An 18,979-nucleotide genomic window follows, 5' to 3' on the forward strand; every position below is an offset into this window, starting at 1 on the left:
CCGTATCACGCTCTGGTCAGCCTGGTGACTTTTACCATCTCTGACCCTTTTTACCAGACTTGCTGAGTTTTGGTGCCCAGTCCCTAGGAACTGAATCCTAAATTAGCCTGTGCCACCCCCAGCCCTCTGCTCCTGCAGCAGACTGAAGCAAAGGTTATCTGCTGCAGTTAATAGTTAAGCAATTTCTTACTTTTACCCTTGGGTGAATACCGTCTGATTCTGGAGATTTATGACTGTTGCTTTTCTATTTATTTCAAGCAGTAGAGGAAGTAATGTCCTTTGCACATGTTACAATACCAATTTTGGTCTGAGCGCACTAAGAGCGGAGCAAAGGAGGGAGAGAAGATACAAACTTCTGAAGGGCCAGTTCTTTTTCCTGCCAGTTATGCAACCCAACCACCATGTTGCTGTGCCAGCTTAAGGTGCAGAACTGCTCCCCCTCCTCTCTCTTTTCCTCATTCTCTCTTTTTCCAGCCTCCTCCTTTCTGTCTGCCATCACTGTGACAAATGATGGGGTGAGAACTTGCCCTGTGAGTCCTGTAAGCAGTGCTCGGTGTTGGCCCAAGGAGAGCTGGCTGAGGGGAGGCTGCGACAGGCAAAGAGCGAAATGCCACAACTGGGGTTTGCTGGCTGAAATCCAAACCTTTGAAAGACTTTCCATTCCATTTCCAAACTCTCAAGTTTGAATGTCTTATCATTTGCCGAGCCATAAATAGCTGTGAACTGAGCAGGCTGGGCTGCTTTTGGAGCTGATAGTTACGTCCAATAATGCCACAGTGTTATCTTCATATCCCACTGGTGTTTGCATTGTAGATCAGGAGCCCAAGCTGGCTTTTTTGTTTTTTTTTCCAAAGATTTAAAGAGCTGGCGGAACATTTATTCAGTTGTGCAACCTCCATTCAGAGTGGTTCTCAGGCCCCGGACACAGGACTCATTTTTTGTCCTGTGACAGCAACTGTAAATCTATAAGGCAGCTGGAGGTCACTTATAGTCAATAAGTAACCAGAGCTTGTGAAGGGAAAACACAAAATATTTGGTATAAAAACATGGGCTCCACATTCACAGCTTCCACCCTGGGCGATGTACTCACAGCTGAAGAGCAGCAAAGGGCTCTAGTGGACTCCAGAAGCTCCCAGCACCCACGATGTGGATATCCAGCCTGGCCATACTCTTTTCCTAGCAATTGTCTGTACTGAGAATTTCTTGCTCTGCACACACCACGTAAATTACAGCAATGTGGGGCAGGAGGTGCTTCAGGTGGAGGCAGTGGTGCCCATCTGGGCCCATGGCAGGCACAAGTTCTTGCAGAAGCCCCTGATTTGCTTCCAAACAACTGTGAGCTAAGCTCTTAAATACCTCTGCCGTCTGAATCACACCCTAGTGGTGTCACCATCTCTGTTTCTACTTCTGGAGCTGATCACCCATCAGAACTTCCGCCTGACCTCATCCCCAGCCCTTGCAATGAGAATATTTCCTCCTTCCCAGTTTCTTCTTTTTTTTGACCTCAGCCACTCCGGGTTTGTGTTGATGCCATCTCCTACCTGTATGTAGCTGCCCTGCCACCCATCCCTTATGCCAGCCAGGACCTGCACTCTGGGTGCGCTGTCACAAGCTGCTCACCGTCACTTTTTTGTTGTTATTCTGTCCTTCTAATAGAGCTTGGCTGTGCAGATGGTTTGCACAATAACCTGTGACTCATTTTCAGATCCATATGCTGGATGGTTTCCATCTTGCTTTAGCCGCAGGGTTTGCTGATTGTTGTGTTGTACTTTTCATTTTCAGACTGGGAAGTGGGCAAGCGGCTCTGCGTGCTCCTGATCCACCAGCACCTCCTGCTCCATCCCTCAGCCCTGGGGGGGGGGACCCAGGGAGTCTCCATCTTTGTGGGCCTCTGTCCCTGCATGTCTCCATCCCTGCTCCCTCTCTTCCACACCGTGGGCTCTCTCCTTCTGCAAAGCTTGGTGTGGGTTGCAGGACTTGCAGACCTTCCCCCACATGGCACTGGCCCAGCAGACGTGGGTCGGTCTCCTCCCCACCTCCTGGGCCAGCAGTGACACACAGGCTTTTCCTTTTCTCCCGTGTGTTTAATACAAATGGGCATGTCCCTTCAAATTTCTGACAACCTTAAGATCACCTTGAGACGTGCACCCAGAGAACAGGATGGACAAGGGAGTGTGAGCAATGCAAGAGGAATCTTCTGATCAGGAGCCACACGCAGGCACCCATTAGCCTTGCTAGGGCTTTAACAACATCTTGTAGTGCTTGGCCCTGTGCGTGTGCTTTCGACAGCTGGAGGACTGGTCAGACTTGAATTTTAGGCTTCTTAAGGATTTATTAAGAGGCAGAACTAAAATTTTAGCTTGGAGTGGTGAGCTTAGCTATCCAAGGTCAGGAGGTAGAGAGGACCTGGTTAGGGCAGCCCTGTGCCCCGGGACAGCCAGGAGCAGAGTTCCCCCTGCATGGGATGCCCATGGCACGGCTCCTCCTGCCTCAGGGAGGTGTAGTTGGAGCCCAGGCTTAGGCACAGCGCTGTGCTCACTGGAAAAGCCACGAAGGGGCCACTTTTTGCTCTCAGCTCTTCTGGAACATCTGGGTGCGCATCTCCAGAGCCTCTCTAACACTCCCACTCCCATCCTTCAGCTTTTGGAAGAAAGAACCATATAAAGTCAATCTTTATTAAAGCTCTGTCCCCCAGTGCCTCAGCGTTGGAAGGTATGGCAAGAGCTCACCACGTCCTGCTGCTTCCCTGGGAAATGACAGATGTCACAACCCAGGCTGATCTGGCAGGGCTGCCCACAGCTGGGGGACACAGGGCTGGCACCGCTCAGCTCCAGAGAGCAGTCCTCAGCAGAACACACACAAATGTTATGAGCCTTGAACTGGGATTTTCCTTACATTCACTTAAGAAAGGTACAACAGAAAAAACAAGCAGGTGTTTACTTGACCAGCAATCTGATCCAGGCTCCCCTCCCTCCCACCCAGCCTCTTCTGGCATTGTACAGCTAAGCAGAGACTTACATCTGCTCCTGCTGCTGGTGTGTTCTGAATGCAACCCAGGCCACCAGAAGAGCCCACCCTGGGGACCCTGACCATAGCATGGCTGCTGGGCACAAAACCCTTTAGGAAAATAGGAGATGGGCACCACCTTTACCTCCTCAATTTACCCTCCCTGCTCTCCGATTCCCTCCCCAGCCCTGAGATCCCCCAGTGGGGCACATTGGGCAATGAGGTGACACAGCCAGGCGGTGCTATGGGCGAGGTGACCCAACCCAGTCAAGGGGTGCTACGGATAAGACTCACCATGCAGCTCTCCCCTCTTTGCCAGACCGGCTATTCCCCATCAGAGGAAGGAATTTTTCCAGGAACAGCCTTTTCTTTATTTAAGGATTTTTGCATAGGCAAAAGTTACACATTTTGGGCGTGCAAATGTTAAAATGAGCACACACACACTCACACCCACAGCTCGTGCTGCCTCTCAGGGTTTTTATTCATGCACATGGCTCTGTGCAAAACGTTTTCAGCAGTTTGAAAGTGTGCCCTAAAATGATCAGATTGATAAATGCCTTTAAAGCGTCCACTGCGTGTGTCTGTGCAGCCCTTCACTGCCTTTATGACTGTGCACACAAAAAGCATTCTGCAGACTGAGTGGCACTTTCCTATCTTGAACTTCATTCTGGCTGCTTTTATTTTACTTTCTCAACTATAGAAACAGGCTTTCTGATGAAATTAAGCAACACATCGCTCCATGTGATGCTGCAAATGTAAAGGATTTTCAAAAGCATGACAGCTGGCAGTGCAGAGCCAGCTCCTTGCCTGGAGTTTGCATGAGAGACAGACGACATACTGATTAAAACAAAAATAGAAAAGTGCAATAGAGTAAGAGTGTTTGCTGACATTGTTATGATAGAAAAGTAATTTCAGGGGTGAGACTGTGCCTTGGCATTTTACATGGACCTGTTGTTCTGCATTTCAGATCTAGGGAGTTCCTCTGTGGGAATTTCCTCAAATGAGGATTACTAGACAGGCAGTAGTTGCCATTCAGAAATGAGATACAATGCAAAGAAATCAGTTAGGAATTAAAATAAGCAAGCTGATAGTGCATAGATTGGTTAGATTTGCACAATTGTAAATACAGACAATAATTTACAGGCTTTTCTCTTGAAATATATTAGTGCTGTTATGGGGAGACAAGAATATGACTTATTTATAACAACTTACCATCACATACTGTAAATGAGACAGATTAAGTTGATATTATATATTATTTAGCTGTGTATCAGTTAGCTACACAAATGCTATGAATTCCATCATATATGATGGAAGCTATATAAAAATTGTATAATTACTGCAGTGAGTCATCTAGTTAAATGGCATTCCTATATGGACAAATTTATTTCAATGCAAGATTAATAGCCTTTTGCTGCTGTTTTATGTGCTTGCCAAAGACCATACTACATTGTTGCTAAGCATCATTAATGGATTAAAATAAGGGTTCTGCATAATTTCTACAGTGTATCTTCAAGCAGCTTGTTTAGTTTGTGCACTAGCCTAGCCCTTGTTAGCCCTACGTAACACACAGGTCTGGAAGGCCGACATGTGTGAAGGAGGTTAATGTAACCCTAGAAACTCTTTCAGAAGCTCACAGGTTTTCTTGTGGATGACTTCACGGAGTTTCCGTACGCGCCGGATGCTGGAGGTCCCCACAAAGCTGTCTGGCTGTAGGACAGCCATGCCGTTGTGGACATCTCCCATGATGATGAGCTGACCGTCCACTGTGGTCATATTGGGACACGGGCAGCTCCAGTCCATGTTGAAAAGCGTTATTTCCAGGGGTTCCTTCCCCAGGAATTTTAATCCCATTTTTTCATCTTTGAGAATCTCCTCCACTGTCACCAGGGCATGTCCTGAGTCTTGGTCTTCGGTCAGTTCTGTAATACGGCCCAGGATCACAAAGTCGCTTTTGCAGAAGCTTGTCACCAGCTTCTGGCGTGGCTTGCAAGCTTTGCAGTGCGTGTTCTTTGGGAAAGGGCACATCTCTTCGCAGGCCTCCCGGCTCTCAAAGTTGTTCTCGTTACCTCCACACCCACCATAAATGAAGGACTGGCACTGCTTGGTCAAGCTGTTGTAGGCCCATCTGGGCTCGTAGGCTTTGCAGTGACCTTGGAGGGCTGGTAGATTGCAAATGTTGATTGGGCCGTTCATGCACGTTAGCATACAGTTCTCATAGGTCTCAAAGTGGTTGAGGTTGCTGTTACAGTTCCCATAAATGAAAGTGAAGCAGTTGTTTTTCTTTGCATCATAATACCACCTGGTCTGCTCTTCTCCACAGTCTTCGCTGTCTGGTTGCTTCAGGCACTCATCGGTTGGAAAGTGTGTTCTGTTCTGGGAGGCTTCTTTGGAGGCGGGTTCTCCTTTGATGACTGACAGTGGGAAATCAGCCCTGAGAAGGCCACCGCTGTTTCTGGCAGTGCAGGTGTAGATACCCGCGTCTTGCAGCTGGGTGTTGTAGATGACCAGCTGGGCTATGTTAGTGACCACAACGTTCCCTCTGACATGATTTGGCTTCATAATGACTTTTTCTTTCCCCTCAACCTGCTTCTCCCACGTAATTTCTGGCTTGGGTCTCCCTGTAACATCACAGAGGAAGCTGACAGTCTCTCCTACATAGACTGACTGATGGACGGGGTTGTTCACTAATGCCGGTGGCAAGATGTCGATGATTGTTGTCTCGGAATAGGCCGTAGTAGGGCGAGCTGTTGTTTCTGGTGGGATTGGGCTGGTGTTCGGCCAGGTGAGATGGTATCGACAGGTGACTACGTTCAAAGTAATGCCTTTTATGCAAGCTTCTGCGTCCATGTAACACTTGTTGTAGTAGGTGAGCCCGTCAGAAGCACAGGTGAAGCTTGGCTCCTTCTCACACCTGTCCTTGCACTTGCAGACGGGCTGCCCGTCCCAGATGTCACACTCTGAGCCTTGCTGGATGCACATGAAGCGGTCGCAGGTTGCCTCTTTGGGCATTCCTACCGGCCCTTTCTTCCCCTTGACATCCATGTACCGAGCCGCCACGCAACTCTTCGTCCCGCAGACATTGGGGCAGCACTTCTCGAAGGTCTCACACTCCTGCAGGGAAAGAAAGCAACCTGATCATTACTGGGGACAGAGCTAAGACCCCTTTAGGGACTCAACAAGCAGAGAGCCCAGAAACTTTCAAGGCTTCAAGTTCAGTGGACCCAATTTTGCCACAGAGATCCGTGGTCCAAAACTCAGTCCCCGCCGGCAATGTGTCACCCTCTGCAGCAGCTCCCAGGAGGAGGCTCAGCATGCGGGGGTTTGCAAAGGTCTCCAAGAGAAGCCTCCAGAGAGGAGAACGCATTGCTACTTCTTAAACATCGTAAGTCTCTCCTAGAGTCACGTGGATTCCTTGACTACAGAGCTAACAACCCCCCTTCGGCACTCTCCGAAATGCCCGAGGAGAAGCCTTGAGAAACAAGAGCGGATGGAAAGACTTATCATATGGCTGTAGGCAGTAATCCGTCTTATTTTCCAGAAAAGTATGTAAAGTATTATTTGAATTCCCCGAGACTAACAGCCTACTCCTGGAGGTGAAACTGCCAAGGATTTGTAATTGTTCACATTGTAGAGGAAATAATAGAATATTTCAAAAGTAAGGAAATTCTTGCTCCCAAAATAATTTTTCTATGGTATTTAGAAAAACAAACCCCAAACAGCCCATTATGACTTCTCTGTCCTATTTTAGCCGATGTGCAGCATCGCTCTTCTGATGATTTATTAGCCACCATCAGCTCTAAATTGTGGTTAATTTTAGCAGGATTTTTGTCTTTTGTACAGAAAAGGTATTTGATTTGTGTCCATTGACACACAGCTGCCGTGTTGGTATGGATCACTTTAAGTGACCAAGAACCTTGCTACAAACAGGGCACACTTCCAGTGTGTGTTAAACCTCCACAACCCCCCTGAAGTCCACCAAATTTCTCTGTAAGTGAGAACAGCGTGTTTTTTAAGCTGCCAAACTAAATAGCTTCCCTTGAGTGCAGTATCCTTTCCTTATTGGGAAAAAAGATGACCTAATAACACAGCTCTTTCCCCATTTCCAGCTGCACATTACTAGGTTTCAGAAGGAAAGTTGCAAAATGGTTTCAGATGAGGTTAAGGAGCATGGTTTAGCAAAGCCTGTGGCTCTGTCTGTTTGCACTGCACACGAGTCCCCAGGTCTCCGCAGGCACACGAGGCTAAATGAGTATTTTTATCCAGCGACTTCTAGCTTTCAGTAAATTATTAAAACAATATCATCTGCTGCTACTGCTTCTGGGTTTTTACAAGGCTTTTAATATTCATTGCTGCACCTGGTAGTTGAAATAAAGAAGGCTTAATTGAGAAGGGCAAAAGTAGAAAGAATACTTTCATTCATAACACGTGGGATCTGTGGAGCAAATCTCTTTGTTCACTTGATGACCAGCCTTTTTCCCCTCTTTTTTTCCCCCTGCTTTCAGCATTGCAGAAACAACATGGCCATGGAGCACGGACACAGGGACTCCTTCCTGCCTGGTACGTGCACTGTCAGCCTGCTCTGGGCTGCAGGAGCTTTGCTGTTGCTGTAAGAGGCAGGAAGAGCAGGTATTGTCAGATGCCAGCTTGAGCTGCAGTGCTGACAGGTTGAAAAATGTGTTTTAGGGTTGTGAGTTAAGCACATTTAGAGCTGGGAGCATCATAGAGAACATCTGCTTGGTCATTTTAGCTGCACTCCTGTTCTGCACGCCAAGCATGCTTCATGTTTCAAGTGCAGCAAAGGCTGACAATTTACGTGTTAAATCAAATGATTTCATACGCAGCTCCCCACAGGAGTATTAAGCACTGATGATGGCTACCAACAATAAAGAACATTGTGACGCTGCAAAATACTGTGGATCGACCCCACGGCACGCTGAGTTCCAGAGTATCAAATTCTGATGTTTCTTTTGACAAGAAAGCAAGAAAAATGATCCAACAGAATGAGCCCTGTACCCACATCAGCACAAGTGAGAGCTGTCACACACCTCCTCGCCTAGCTGATAATTTGTCAGACCCTGTCTACCATACATAGGTCACAGGTCAATTAAATACGTGTGCTGTCTGAATTAAGTCCTGCGCGGTGCCGCTGCTCTGCTGCCTGCAACAAAGACGCCAACAAAACCCACCGCCCGCCGGGCACAGATGTGCAGAAGCGCATCACTCACCAGGTCAGCTTCGCACTCCCTCTTGCAAGTGCTCTGCGCGTCTACCCACAGGTTGGGGTTCATGTCATTGGGGCATATCCCCGCGTGCGAGTACCGGATCGGGGGTAAAGCTCTCCCTTGCAGAGAGACCTCCAGAAGCAACAGGACACTGCTCTTCCCCAGCAAGATCCACATCCACCGCGTGAACAACACCAACACCATCTCAGAACTTCTCCTGGGCAGCGGCAGTGACCGAGCGGAGGCAGCGCCTGTCTGCCTGGGGTGCTGCTTTCGGTCAGCCTTAAATTTTCGAGGAACCCGAGTGCACCTGATCTCTGTAAAAGCTTCAGCAAGCTCCTTTGCTGCCTGTCCTGCTAGAGCAGCTTGGTTTGGACCTCATTGGATTGAAGGTCCTAGGAAGTCACCCCTAATTTTAAGAGAAATGCTAATGGTCTGAGCAGAGTTAGCCCTATTTATACCCTGCCTCTGTTAACAAGTCAGAAAAAGTAAACTTGATTTCTTTGACAGGCACACGCTTCCTATGTCCTGGTGGCAGTCAGACAGATTTGTTGCAAGAAAAAAAGCTGGAAAGAGTTTAAAAGGCTGGAACTGGCACGGTGGGACCCCTGCATGTTTCTGAATGCAGGGAGGCCTTCTTAACCCCTTTAGACCTAAAGTACTTCCCTATGCTAAGAATGGCATTTACTTCTGAAAGAGTACTTGTCTGAATAACAGGGACCCGCGATCAGGGGATTTCCCCACGGCAAGGGGCTGCACAATCACTCGCTAAAAGGAACGAGTAATAGGATTGAAGCAATTAAAGCCAGAATATCATATTTTAACCCAGTTAAGTAGGGAAGAAATAACTTATTTAAACTTAGGATCTGCAAAGCAGAATGTCTTCACAATTCCCCTGGGCTCCTCCAGGCTTTTTTCTCCTCCGTGGTGCTGAGGTTTCCAGGATGCTGCTTTGAATGCCACCCTCCAACCCCACCGGCAAGATGTTAAATTGTGGCCAAATTCCACCCCCCATTTCCCAACAGTGAGATCCCGGCGTTCAGTGACTGCTGACCCCTTTAACGGCCACAAAAAAAAAAAAGTTCAACTCTATGGAAACCTGCATAAAGGAATGTACAGCAATTTTGCATTTGAGGAGGGGGGGGGGGTGGAAAGGTGGAAATTCAGCCAAACTGAGTTCCTCATACACTGATTATTACAGCAAGAGGCCAATCCTTTTCATGCTGAATGCTTGCCAAAATCTCAAAACAAGTGGCAGAGGTCGGAGCTGCTCAGCACCTGCCAGGAGCAGCCCCTGCTTGCAGTGCCCAGGGAGCTCCAGGTGAGCTGCATCCCTGCAGGGCTCTGCAGAGCGGGGGGTGGGGAAGGCTCTGCATCTGCATGGCATGCATGGCCACCGTGCTGCTGGGTTTGGTCAAGCAGTGCTGTTTCTAATGGCTGAGAAAGGACCCCGTTCTCCTCAGTGACGATGGCTGCAAACCAGCTGCTGTGGACGGGCCTAAATGTGGGAATGCCCCAGGAGCTGATGTTCCTGCTCCTCCCCAGTGTGTTTACCTGCTGGTACACCCTGAGAATTTCCTCTAAAGGAAGGTCAGCAACCTGGTTGGGTCTTCCCCCACCTATGACATTTCTGTAGCGCCCCAGGCTCATGAGAGGGGCTCAAGCTGCTGGGATTCGTGCGCCCACAGGAACGATAGGCACAGCATTTAGATTTCATATGACATGCAGAGAAAAGTTGTCAAAATTAGCTATTTATAAGGAGTGAAGTCAACCACCAGGCAGCAGTTTGTAGTTGATTTATTCTCTCTGAAACTCCTGAAACCTGCATGACACTTGTACAAAGTGCGGCTGTGCGCAAATGTTTTATTCAAAACTTGTTTACAAAGACAAGCGCAGCACCCTGCGATGCCTAAAAAAGCCAACCCAAAATGACACATTCCCAAGAGGTACTTAAAATTCTTACAGCTCTATTAACAACAAAATCACATGTATTAGAGGTTCTGTTGACTAAACAAAGACACTTTATATTGTACAACTGACTACAGACGGGCTTTGAAAGCAGCTGTACGTGGGGCTCGCCGTGCGGCTGTCACAGTGCTGGTGATGGTGATGAGCACGGGGTCTTACCCACAGCCACAGGGAGGGCAGGGTTTGTCCTCAGTCCATGGGGTAGCTCCCATGGAGAAGTGATTTTTCCCTACCAAGGTCCTCCGGGGCTGTGATGGGCCAAATGTGGGTCTGCATCATCGGTCCCTGCCTGGTGCCACAAAGCCACCTTCTTGCATGCATTGGCTGTGCTGATAAGAGACCCAGGGGGTGCACCCCAAGTGAGACTGCCTATGAGCAGGAAGGAATAACTCCGATTTATTTTTCCCCTTCCAGACTGAGGATCGGTGGCCCAGATGAGTGTTTCAGCCGTGGGGGAGTAGAGAGGGGCTCTGAAGGACCAGGTGCATGTTGGTGGCAAACAGAGCAGTTCTTTGCTCTGCTATGGCCATCTCCATCCAGAGGGATCTTCTCCCAGAACAGGTAACTCCCCTTGTGTCTTTTGGCACCCAAGTTCCGTATTCTCATATTCAACATGAATATATTCAGCTCCAGGCTGATGGAGATAAAAAAGGAGTGGGTAAATGTATCCATCTAGAGGGGCGGTTGGATGGGACTAACATTAATAAGGCAGGAGATTTCTGTTAAATTAGAAATCAGGCTTTCAGCCAAACCTTTTCAGAAGAAGCCTTATAGGGAATCAAACCCTGTCTGGATCCAATGGACATGGGCAGACATTGTGTCCCCCTGAGTCCCACTGCTGCAGGGACAGGGAGCCCTTGGCCACTCAAACATCGCCGGCAGAGTGAGGACAACAGCCCCACAAATCTCCCGTCGATGGGGGCAGGCAGCTCCCAAGGCCGGAGGAAGCAGCGAGGGCTCTGAATAACCCTAGTCAGCTGCCTTGTCACAGCCAGGACATCACCAAAAGGCCATGACCCAGCCTGGCACATCCAGGAGGTGACACGAGTACACAGACAGCCCTGGGTTGGCTGGGCTCTGTGGGATTAATGCACCCAGCATCCCTGGGGCTTCACCGAGGGCTCATTCCTCATGCAGCCCACTCTACACTCCACAGATGCCCATCTGACACTGCACCACAGCCTTGAAATCCATCCCAGGATGCCCAGGCTCCTGGTTAGGGCTGTGACCTAACTGCTGCTGTTTTCACTGACGATAATTTCTTTGCCCTTTATCTTACTCTTCCCAAGCTCCAATGGGATGTCCTTGCTCCTCTCCACCGTGCCAACACTGATCCAGTGTTTGCTGTGGCCCCTTCATCTGAGGAGGGAAACAGGATAAAGTACGGTTGAGGTGTTGCTTTTTAAACTGCTCTGAAATGAACAGTAAGCTGTTGATGGTATTTATTAGGCAAAACGAGCAATCCTCACCTGGAGTTGCCAGGCGGGTGGCAGATGGATTTGTTGGCGTTACTGTGGAAGGGCTCTTGGCAGGAGCTGCCACCCTGCAATGCTCAGCCTCCCTTCTCCCATTGATCTCTGTCATGGCGAAGGGGCCCTTGCGAATTCGCCCTCTCGTGCTGCCTGGGCCGGCAGCCACTCGGAGCCCGCTTTGCCAACACAAACACAGCACACACAAACACTGCGGCCCCTCTCCAGGCCCGGCCATCGCTCAGCACTGCCGGCTGGCAGCTCGCTCACTGCGCTGTGCCACCAGGAGCCCCTGCGGGTTGGTGGCTTCAGCTGCACCGGGGGATGGGCGGCGGGAGCCTCTGCTTCACAGGTGGGGCCTCACAGGGCACCGGGGTGCTGAGGTCACGGGGAGCCCCGTCTGCCACAGCCCCACCAGCACCGCTCACAGACCTTCGGCGGCCCTGGTCACCTCACAGATGCGAATGTCACTGAGTGGAAAAGTGCTTTTAAAAAAACCTCTGTCTCATCCAGAAAGGAGCAGTGTCGCATTCTGCCTTATTGCATGTACAGGTAGCTCAGTATCTCAGAGGGAGCCTCACTGCCAGGTCCATCCAGAAGCGCAGTGGCCGAGCTCTTGTCTCACGTTGCTTCCAGACCCACAGCAAAATATGGATGATGACTCTGCAGCCTTGGCTTTAGTTTCCCCAGGGCCTGCAAAGGGCCACGTCTTCCCCTGTGAGTGCTGCACGGCCCCACTGACACCACTGGGACCTGCTTGGAGCCTGGGCCACAGGGGATGCTCAGAGCAGGGCATCTCACACCCGCCCTGGCCATGGGGTGGCCAAGCGAGCAGGGATTGCAGGCATCGTGCGATGCACCTCTGCACATCACAGCAAAGGCTGTATTGGACACAGAAAGCTCCAGAGGCATATTTGGGCTGAAGGGATGCACTGGTGTGCCTGGAACCTATTTGTGGGGCTATCTGTATGTGTAATTAGCAATGGAAGCATATTTTACATTGCCACTAGTTAAGATTTCTGCCAGTGTTCCCTGCGATTACCCACAGGTGCTGGTTCTGGCTTCAGAAATCAGCCACGTGAGCAGATAACCACTCGCAGGGCAGGCGTGGGGCACATTCAGAGCAGTGACTGCTCACCACAATGAGCCACTGTGGGTGTGCGTCCTGCCCTGCCTGGCGTGCAGATGCTCAGTGAGTAGAAGTTAATGTAGTTAGACAAAAGGGATCGGTTCGGGGGGAAAAATCAATAATGTCAGGGAGTTTATTATAGGGTTATGGGCCACCTGCTAGGACTCAGCATTAGGCCTGCACTGCACTGGTTTTGGTGAGAGCTGATGGCACTGCTCTCAGACGAGGCCGGTGCCAGAATTATTGTTTTATGCCTCGGCAGATGGCTTCTGCTCGGGGGTTTTATCTTTGAGTGCAGACATACGACTAATCATCATTTGCTTTCTCTTTCTCTGCTAACGTAAGCCGGGCAGGAAGCAATTGCCAGTTTGATGGTGGTTCATTATTGCTAGGTTTATTCTGTCTGAAACAGCACAGCAAGAGGCAAAGAAAGTACAAAGGAAGAGAATCAACCCGTTATCAGTGAGATATGCAGAAGGCTGGATGCAGGAGCCTACTTTCCACTAACCTGTCTCTCTGTCTCTCCTTCAGAGGCAATGCTCAGGTATCCCATAGATAATTCAGGGAGGCCATGCAGCTGGCATCTTTGGGTTGTAAAGACTGCAAAGGTCAAATGTTGGGGATGCATTCATCCTGCCTTACATCAGGATTGTTAGTCTGGATAACAGCACCTAAGGACACTCTGGCAAAGGGAGCAAACAGAAACATTGCCAGTCTTGCAGCACTGCTGTTCTCCGTACATGATAGATGCGATCCTCACTGGTGAACAGATACCTTGGTTGTTGGTGGTTGTAGTGGACATGCTGAGTCAGGGCCTGAAGCAGTGATTGAGCACCTGGTGGGTAGACACGGCCAACCCAGGGGAGCTCAGGTGCATGCAATGAACCTGATTGATCAGCAGGGATGGAGCCAGGATCCACCCCTACCCAGCCCTCATTTAACAGCTGGCAGGGGAGGTGGGGGCATCTTGCTGGAGATCTCTGTGTATCTGAGGCTTTCCAAAGGTAAGCAGTTTTTCTTCCTTTCTTTCTGTGTCTTTGGTTGCTGCATTTGGGCTTGTTCTCATTTGCTGTAGCTTAGGGTTGTGCCACTCTGCTGCTATTGCTGTGCTCTCCATCGCGTTATAGCGTTACAGCATTTCAGTGGTGATCTTCAGATTTTCTTGCTTTCAGCTCTATTTGAGTGCAAACTCAGAATAAAAGTGCCAGTACTGGCCTGATGTAGGCTCAGTTCACCTTTCACCAGAGCATAGAACATCCTTCCAGGAACGTCAGTTAATTTAGTTCCACATGTACTGCTGTAGGAGGCTAATGAGTATCATTAAACCCATTGTGCAGACCCACTTCAGTCTGCAAGTGACCCTATTTCAACCTCCCTTATTTATTTTAAGGAATTTAAAGCCGGGAGGAAGCCACTTGCTGAGAATCACACAGCAGCAGCCATGAAAGGCTGCAGTCTGAGACTCTGCTTCCAACCCCACAGGCACTGTTTGCTTTTCAAAAACCTAATTTAATAGAGAAGAGTCTTGTTGCTTTTGTTTGTGATGTGAATCAACTTATGTGAGCAGCACAGCTTTAACCTGCTGTGCAAGTGCTGCTAATTTAAGCCCCCAGCTTCAATGTTTCCCCCCCTGAAAAGCCAGAGTTTGTACTGAATTCTCTGTGACTTCCATGTGCAGGCAGTATCTCATCACCACTCTGAGCTGCTCCTTTTAGGAAGTTTACAAACCCTTTTAGTGAAGGAGGTCTGAGCTGTGGTATTGTAAGGTGAAATAAAACTACTGCAGATTTGCCTGTCTCTGTGCTTCGTTGCGAAGTCGGCTGCAGCAGAGCAGAGGTTTCACCAAACCTGTCAACCCACAGCAGCTCGGGGCCCTGGGAGCCTCTATGGATAACCTGGAAGTGCCAGAGTTCCTCTGAGGGTTTGGTATCCAAAACTCAGCTATAAACAATAACTAATGTTCACAGAATGAACTATTTCTATTTCTGCAAATACCATGAAATCCTCATAGTCCATTTTGTCTTTTTGGAATTTAAATCTAAATTAGGACAAAAATCATCCTCGCTGCAGAGTTCTTGCCTTCTTCTGCCTGGCTGCACACCCCCGCTCCCGGGTCTCATTTGCAGTGCAGGCTGTGCCTGGAGCAGCCCCACACCCAGAGCTGGGCATCTTAGCAGCCCTCAATACTGAGCTGCTCTGTGTGCTCCTTCACCATCAGCTCCATGGCACGCTGTGCCCTGCAGAGCCCAAACCTGGGTGAAGGCCACCAGCTGCAGCTCCTACATCTGCTTTGGGCCACTGGCACCACTGCTGGAAACAGCCAATGGTGACCAAATGCAGACAATGGTACAAACAGGGCATGGATCTGAGCACACAGACAGCTGGCAGGTGCTGCCCGCCGAGCTGCGATGCTCAGCTTCCATGGGTCTTCATGTGTGGGACTCCCGCCTGCCCTGCTGACAGGATGTTTGTCTGTATTTCGTGGCTTTTTTTCATTGCTGTTCATTCTGGTTTCAGCTTATTCAGTGCACATTCTCCTTTTAATCTTTCCCTGTGTGCAGCACGAGGAGTCCACCTGCGGTGCAGCGGGACCTGATGAGCCGCAGCACTCGCTGTTTGCTGGCAGGGCTGGAGATAAGCAGCCCTGATGTGACGGCACAGCAATTGCAGGTGACGTTTAAGAGCTCCGTGTGGTTTAATAGTTCTTGCCTCCCTGGGCGTGTTGTGCTCACTGTGCTATCGAACCAATTGTAACCAATTGCTGGGGCTGTGTTTTAATGGTGAACGCAGCAGGCCTTCTGTGAGTCGTGAGGTACAAAGGAATTGTAGCATCATTAGAGGCAAATGTTTCAAACGTGTTCTGTAATGACGGCCTGTTTTTTTTTTTCTTTTCTTTTTTTTCTTTCTCTGATGGAAGAGGATGGTAAATATTCTCCTGATTTCAAAGTAGAGTGGGGTGAGTTTGTAGCCAACCCCCCTGGAGATCCCAACCAGTGCTTGGTTCTTCTTCAACTTGAAGGCAGTTCAGAGCTCTGCTCTACAAAGCAGCTTTCAGGAGCGAGTTCAGCTTCACATGGGAGCAATGTGTGGACTGCTGCAAACCCAGAGGACGACTCAGCCCTCCGGTTTGCACTGCAGGCGTCCTGCTGGCACAGCTCTGACAGCGGGGACACTTAGGGCAATGGGATTCCTTTGGGGCGCTTCAGTTCAGAGGGGTGAACTCTGGCCAGGCTGCCTGGAGTGGGATGGGAGGATGTGGGGCACCCTCACAGGACCTCTGCTGTGCCTCAGGCATGACAATGAGCTGATCTGTGTGCCTGCAAAATCTTTACATCACCTCTGCTACCCACGGCTGGAGCTGTGACTGCAGCTCTGTGTGTGCAGTGGAAAAACAGACTTTCCAAATACTTTTGAGCATTTCATAAACAAAGTTATTTTAAAAAATGATCAGATTTGTTGATATGGAATTATTATCCACCTGGAGCCCAATCCTTGCTGTGCCATCTACTCATGCTGCTGCTTCAGAGCACATACTTGGTTTGCACTTTCTCAGTGCCTTCTGATTTCTTTGAGGAATCGCTGCATACCAATGGGGTGGCCATAGAAAACCAGGTTAGTGCACAGTAGGGGCTTTCATGGCTGCTAATCTTGATGACAAAATTATGCGAACAAACACTTCTTGTGTCACCAATATATATTATGTAAAACCTTGTGACTTTGATTATGTGTCTATAATACAGATTAGTCTGTTTGGGTGTTTGGTGCTGAGTCCAATAAGCTCCTAAAGTATTAGCAAGAATTTGCGAGTGACAGGCAGGCAGAGGTGCTGTTCTGCCTAATCCCATTCTCAAAACTCTGACTGTGTGTCTGAACAGTTTCTGGTTTTTTTTTTTTTTTTTTTTTTCCTTATAGCACCGGGTTATTTCCTTCTCTGCTCCCTCCCCATTGCCTTTGCCCTTCTCTCCACTGCTTTGATGTATCACAAACGTTGGAAGATTTAGCAAACCTTATGGATTAGAGCCAGGAAGACAGCAAGAACAAATTTAGAATAGGAGGCAGAGAATGTACCAGCTGAGAGGTGATGCTGTCAATCTCCATGGAGACCTCTTTAGTTACAGCTCTGCTAATTACTCTGTGGAATTGAATAGCGTCTGGTTGAAAGCCCATCCAAGTCAATGGAGAGTTTCTAATTGATGTGTAGCTTCAGCTGGCTGCACCTCAGCACTGTGAGGAGTGCATAGGGCAAAGCTCCTGAGTGTGACTGGTTATAACTCGCATCTGTGGCTTCCTCTATGATGGTTAAAATGCAACTGAAGGGGAATCTGGGCCTTGCTCTGGTCTTCTGCATGGGGCAGGATCTCCTGAAAGAACCTACACGAGCCATCAGGAGCTGAACTTGGAGCAGACCCACAGAAACATCTTGGCTCCAAATGCGCAGGCAGGACACTGAACAGGAGCCCCGTGTGCCCCTGAGAGGCCACTTCCATGGCCCGGGAGAGCAAGGGAAGGGTCTCCACGCCTGGGCAGGGGAGGAATGCAGCAGAATGTCCAGAGAAAAGCCAGAGATCCCCTCAGCTGCTTGGTTTTCTGGGTTGGATGCCGCTCAGCTCAGAGGGGGCTTTGGGCCCAACCCCAGGGCAGAAGTTTGGATCCATGCACTACAGCTCAGGCTTGTCGCTGCTCCAAGCCAAACTGGCTTTAGCCACTAATCCACTGAACAATTTCCAGTTGTTATCAAAATCTACCAACTTCTTAACCACAAGTCCCTGAGCTGATGTACCACCCCCCTCAGGTTCCAGTTCGGTTTGTTCAGAGGTGATTTGTTTGCCATGCAGATAGGAACAATGTCAAACTAACAACTGGAAAAATAAATAATCTGCATAACTTTTGAAGGGAGTGGTCAGGCTGAGCAGATTGAGCAAAAATGAAGGGAAGAGGAGAACATGCTGGAAAAATATGAGAGCTGCCCTCGCTCCCAGCACTTTGTACCACCATCTGTGCATCAATTCCTGCTTGGCAACTCGGCCGGAGGAGCTGTGAGGTTAGGGCAGAAGAAAGGCACTGAGCTAACTTAGCCCAGCGTGAGTACTGGGCTTGGCTTTGAATTCATTTCACCTTCATTCCCTACCAGCCCTGCCGTCTGCCTGCCCCTTTGTGCTCTATGGCTTTGTAGCTGTGTGTGCAGTTGCACTTTAAGTGTGGTGGGTACATTTTTGGGTTATCCCTACATTTTCCAATACCCTGCTGCCAGTACAGGGCTGGTGAAAATCCTCAGAGTTGTTTTTTGGGTGGGGAATGGGTGTTTTAAATGCAGTAATACAGCTGTATCTATGCTCATTGATGAACTGGGGGTTAAATCTTTAAAACAGTGCTTAATAATAACTTTAAATGGCTGAGAGGTTGGGTCAAAGAGTTGGGGAATTAAACCTGAAATGCAGAAGGAGCGAAAGACTTCACAAGCCTTAAAATAAGAAAAAAGGAGCTCAAATTTAATGCGTGGCTGGTGGTATCACCAAAAAAGGAGAAAAGAATCCTTGCAGAAGCTCGGTCCCAGCCAGCAGTGTGCAAAAAGGCAGCTATTACAAATTAGCCAATTAAATGCAGCATACTTCTGAGGACAAAGGGTGGCCCAAAGATGTGGATGGGTTCCTCATGGCTGCTGTGAGCCGCAAGCTGTCGAAGTGCCTCACATCTCAGCTCTGCTTGGCACTGCTATGTGTTCCACTGATACCCAAAGGGAGCTGAATACAGGTGGTGAGCACCTGCGAGTCCCAACGGAAACCAAATATCACTGCCTTGGGCTCCTGCTGTGGCTCAGAGCAGGGGCTCGGCTTGCTGCTGATGAAGGCCAAGGGTGTTTCAGAGGGATATTCAGGAAGCCAACTGAGTGGTGTCTTTTGGGCAGCGGAGCCACCAGCACACAGTGCGGATCCCAGCTGTGCCCCCAGTGATGGCAAACAGCTGCTGCTGTGCAACGTGGTCACACAGGCCCTGCTGCTCAGTGTGCAGAAATCACACGCGGGTTGGGATGGTGGGCTGCCGGCTGAGAGGGGAAAGGAGGGAGGAAAGGGGGAGTTCTCGGCCTTGCTCGGTTGTGATGCATGTGTGCTAGTGGCAATAAGTGGGGAAAGGGCGAGGCTGGGCCGAGGCTCGGAGCAGGAAGGGCAAAGGCGGCAGCCGGG

General features: G+C 49.3%; 2 protein-coding genes across 3 annotated transcripts; one reads left to right on the forward strand and one right to left on the reverse strand.

Annotated features, from left to right (window-relative positions):
- Window positions 1-3,364: 3,364 nt before the first annotated feature.
- On the reverse strand, window positions 3,365-8,934 carry WFIKKN2 (WAP, follistatin/kazal, immunoglobulin, kunitz and netrin domain containing 2). The gene is made up of 2 exons (XM_003211581.4): window positions 8,235-8,934; window positions 3,365-6,120 (listed from the first exon to the last, which is right to left on the reverse strand). The coding sequence occupies exons 1-2, from the start codon at window positions 8,433-8,435 to the stop codon at window positions 4,609-4,611; spliced, it is 1,713 nt and encodes a 570-aa protein (XP_003211629.1). The 5' UTR covers window positions 8,436-8,934; the 3' UTR covers window positions 3,365-4,608.
- Window positions 8,935-10,003: 1,069 nt separating this feature from the next.
- On the forward strand, window positions 10,004-18,973 carry LOC116217329. 2 transcript variants are annotated; one of them, XM_031556357.1, is made up of 3 exons: window positions 10,004-13,801; window positions 15,359-15,467; window positions 16,710-18,973. In XM_031556357.1, exon 1 carries the CDS (start codon window positions 11,617-11,619, stop codon window positions 12,589-12,591), a length of 975 nt encoding a protein of 324 aa, XP_031412217.1. In that variant the 5' UTR covers window positions 10,004-11,616; the 3' UTR covers window positions 12,592-13,801; window positions 15,359-15,467; window positions 16,710-18,973. The 2 variants fall into 2 exon arrangements, with proteins under 2 accessions (XP_031412217.1, XP_031412218.1); XM_031556358.1 differs by lacking the exon at window positions 15,359-15,467.
- The last annotated feature ends 6 nt before the right edge of the window (window positions 18,974-18,979 follow it).

This window comes from Meleagris gallopavo, chromosome 20 (genome assembly GCF_000146605.3).
Source record: "Meleagris gallopavo isolate NT-WF06-2002-E0010 breed Aviagen turkey brand Nicholas breeding stock chromosome 20, Turkey_5.1, whole genome shotgun sequence".
Classification (NCBI taxonomy): domain Eukaryota; kingdom Metazoa; phylum Chordata; class Aves; order Galliformes; family Phasianidae; genus Meleagris; species Meleagris gallopavo.

Coding starts and splice junctions, on each gene's coding strand:
- LOC116217329 (XM_031556357.1), top strand. CDS start 11,617: ATGAACAGTAAGCTGTTGATGGTATTTATTAGGCAAAACGAGCAATCC.
- WFIKKN2 (XM_003211581.4), bottom strand. CDS start 8,435: ATGGTGTTGGTGTTGTTCACGCGGTGGATGTGGATCTTGCTGGGGAAG. Junction 6,121..8,234: donor GGGAGTGCGAAGCTGACCTG/GTGAGTGATGCG, acceptor CTTTCCCTGCAG/GAGTGTGAGACCTTCGAGAA.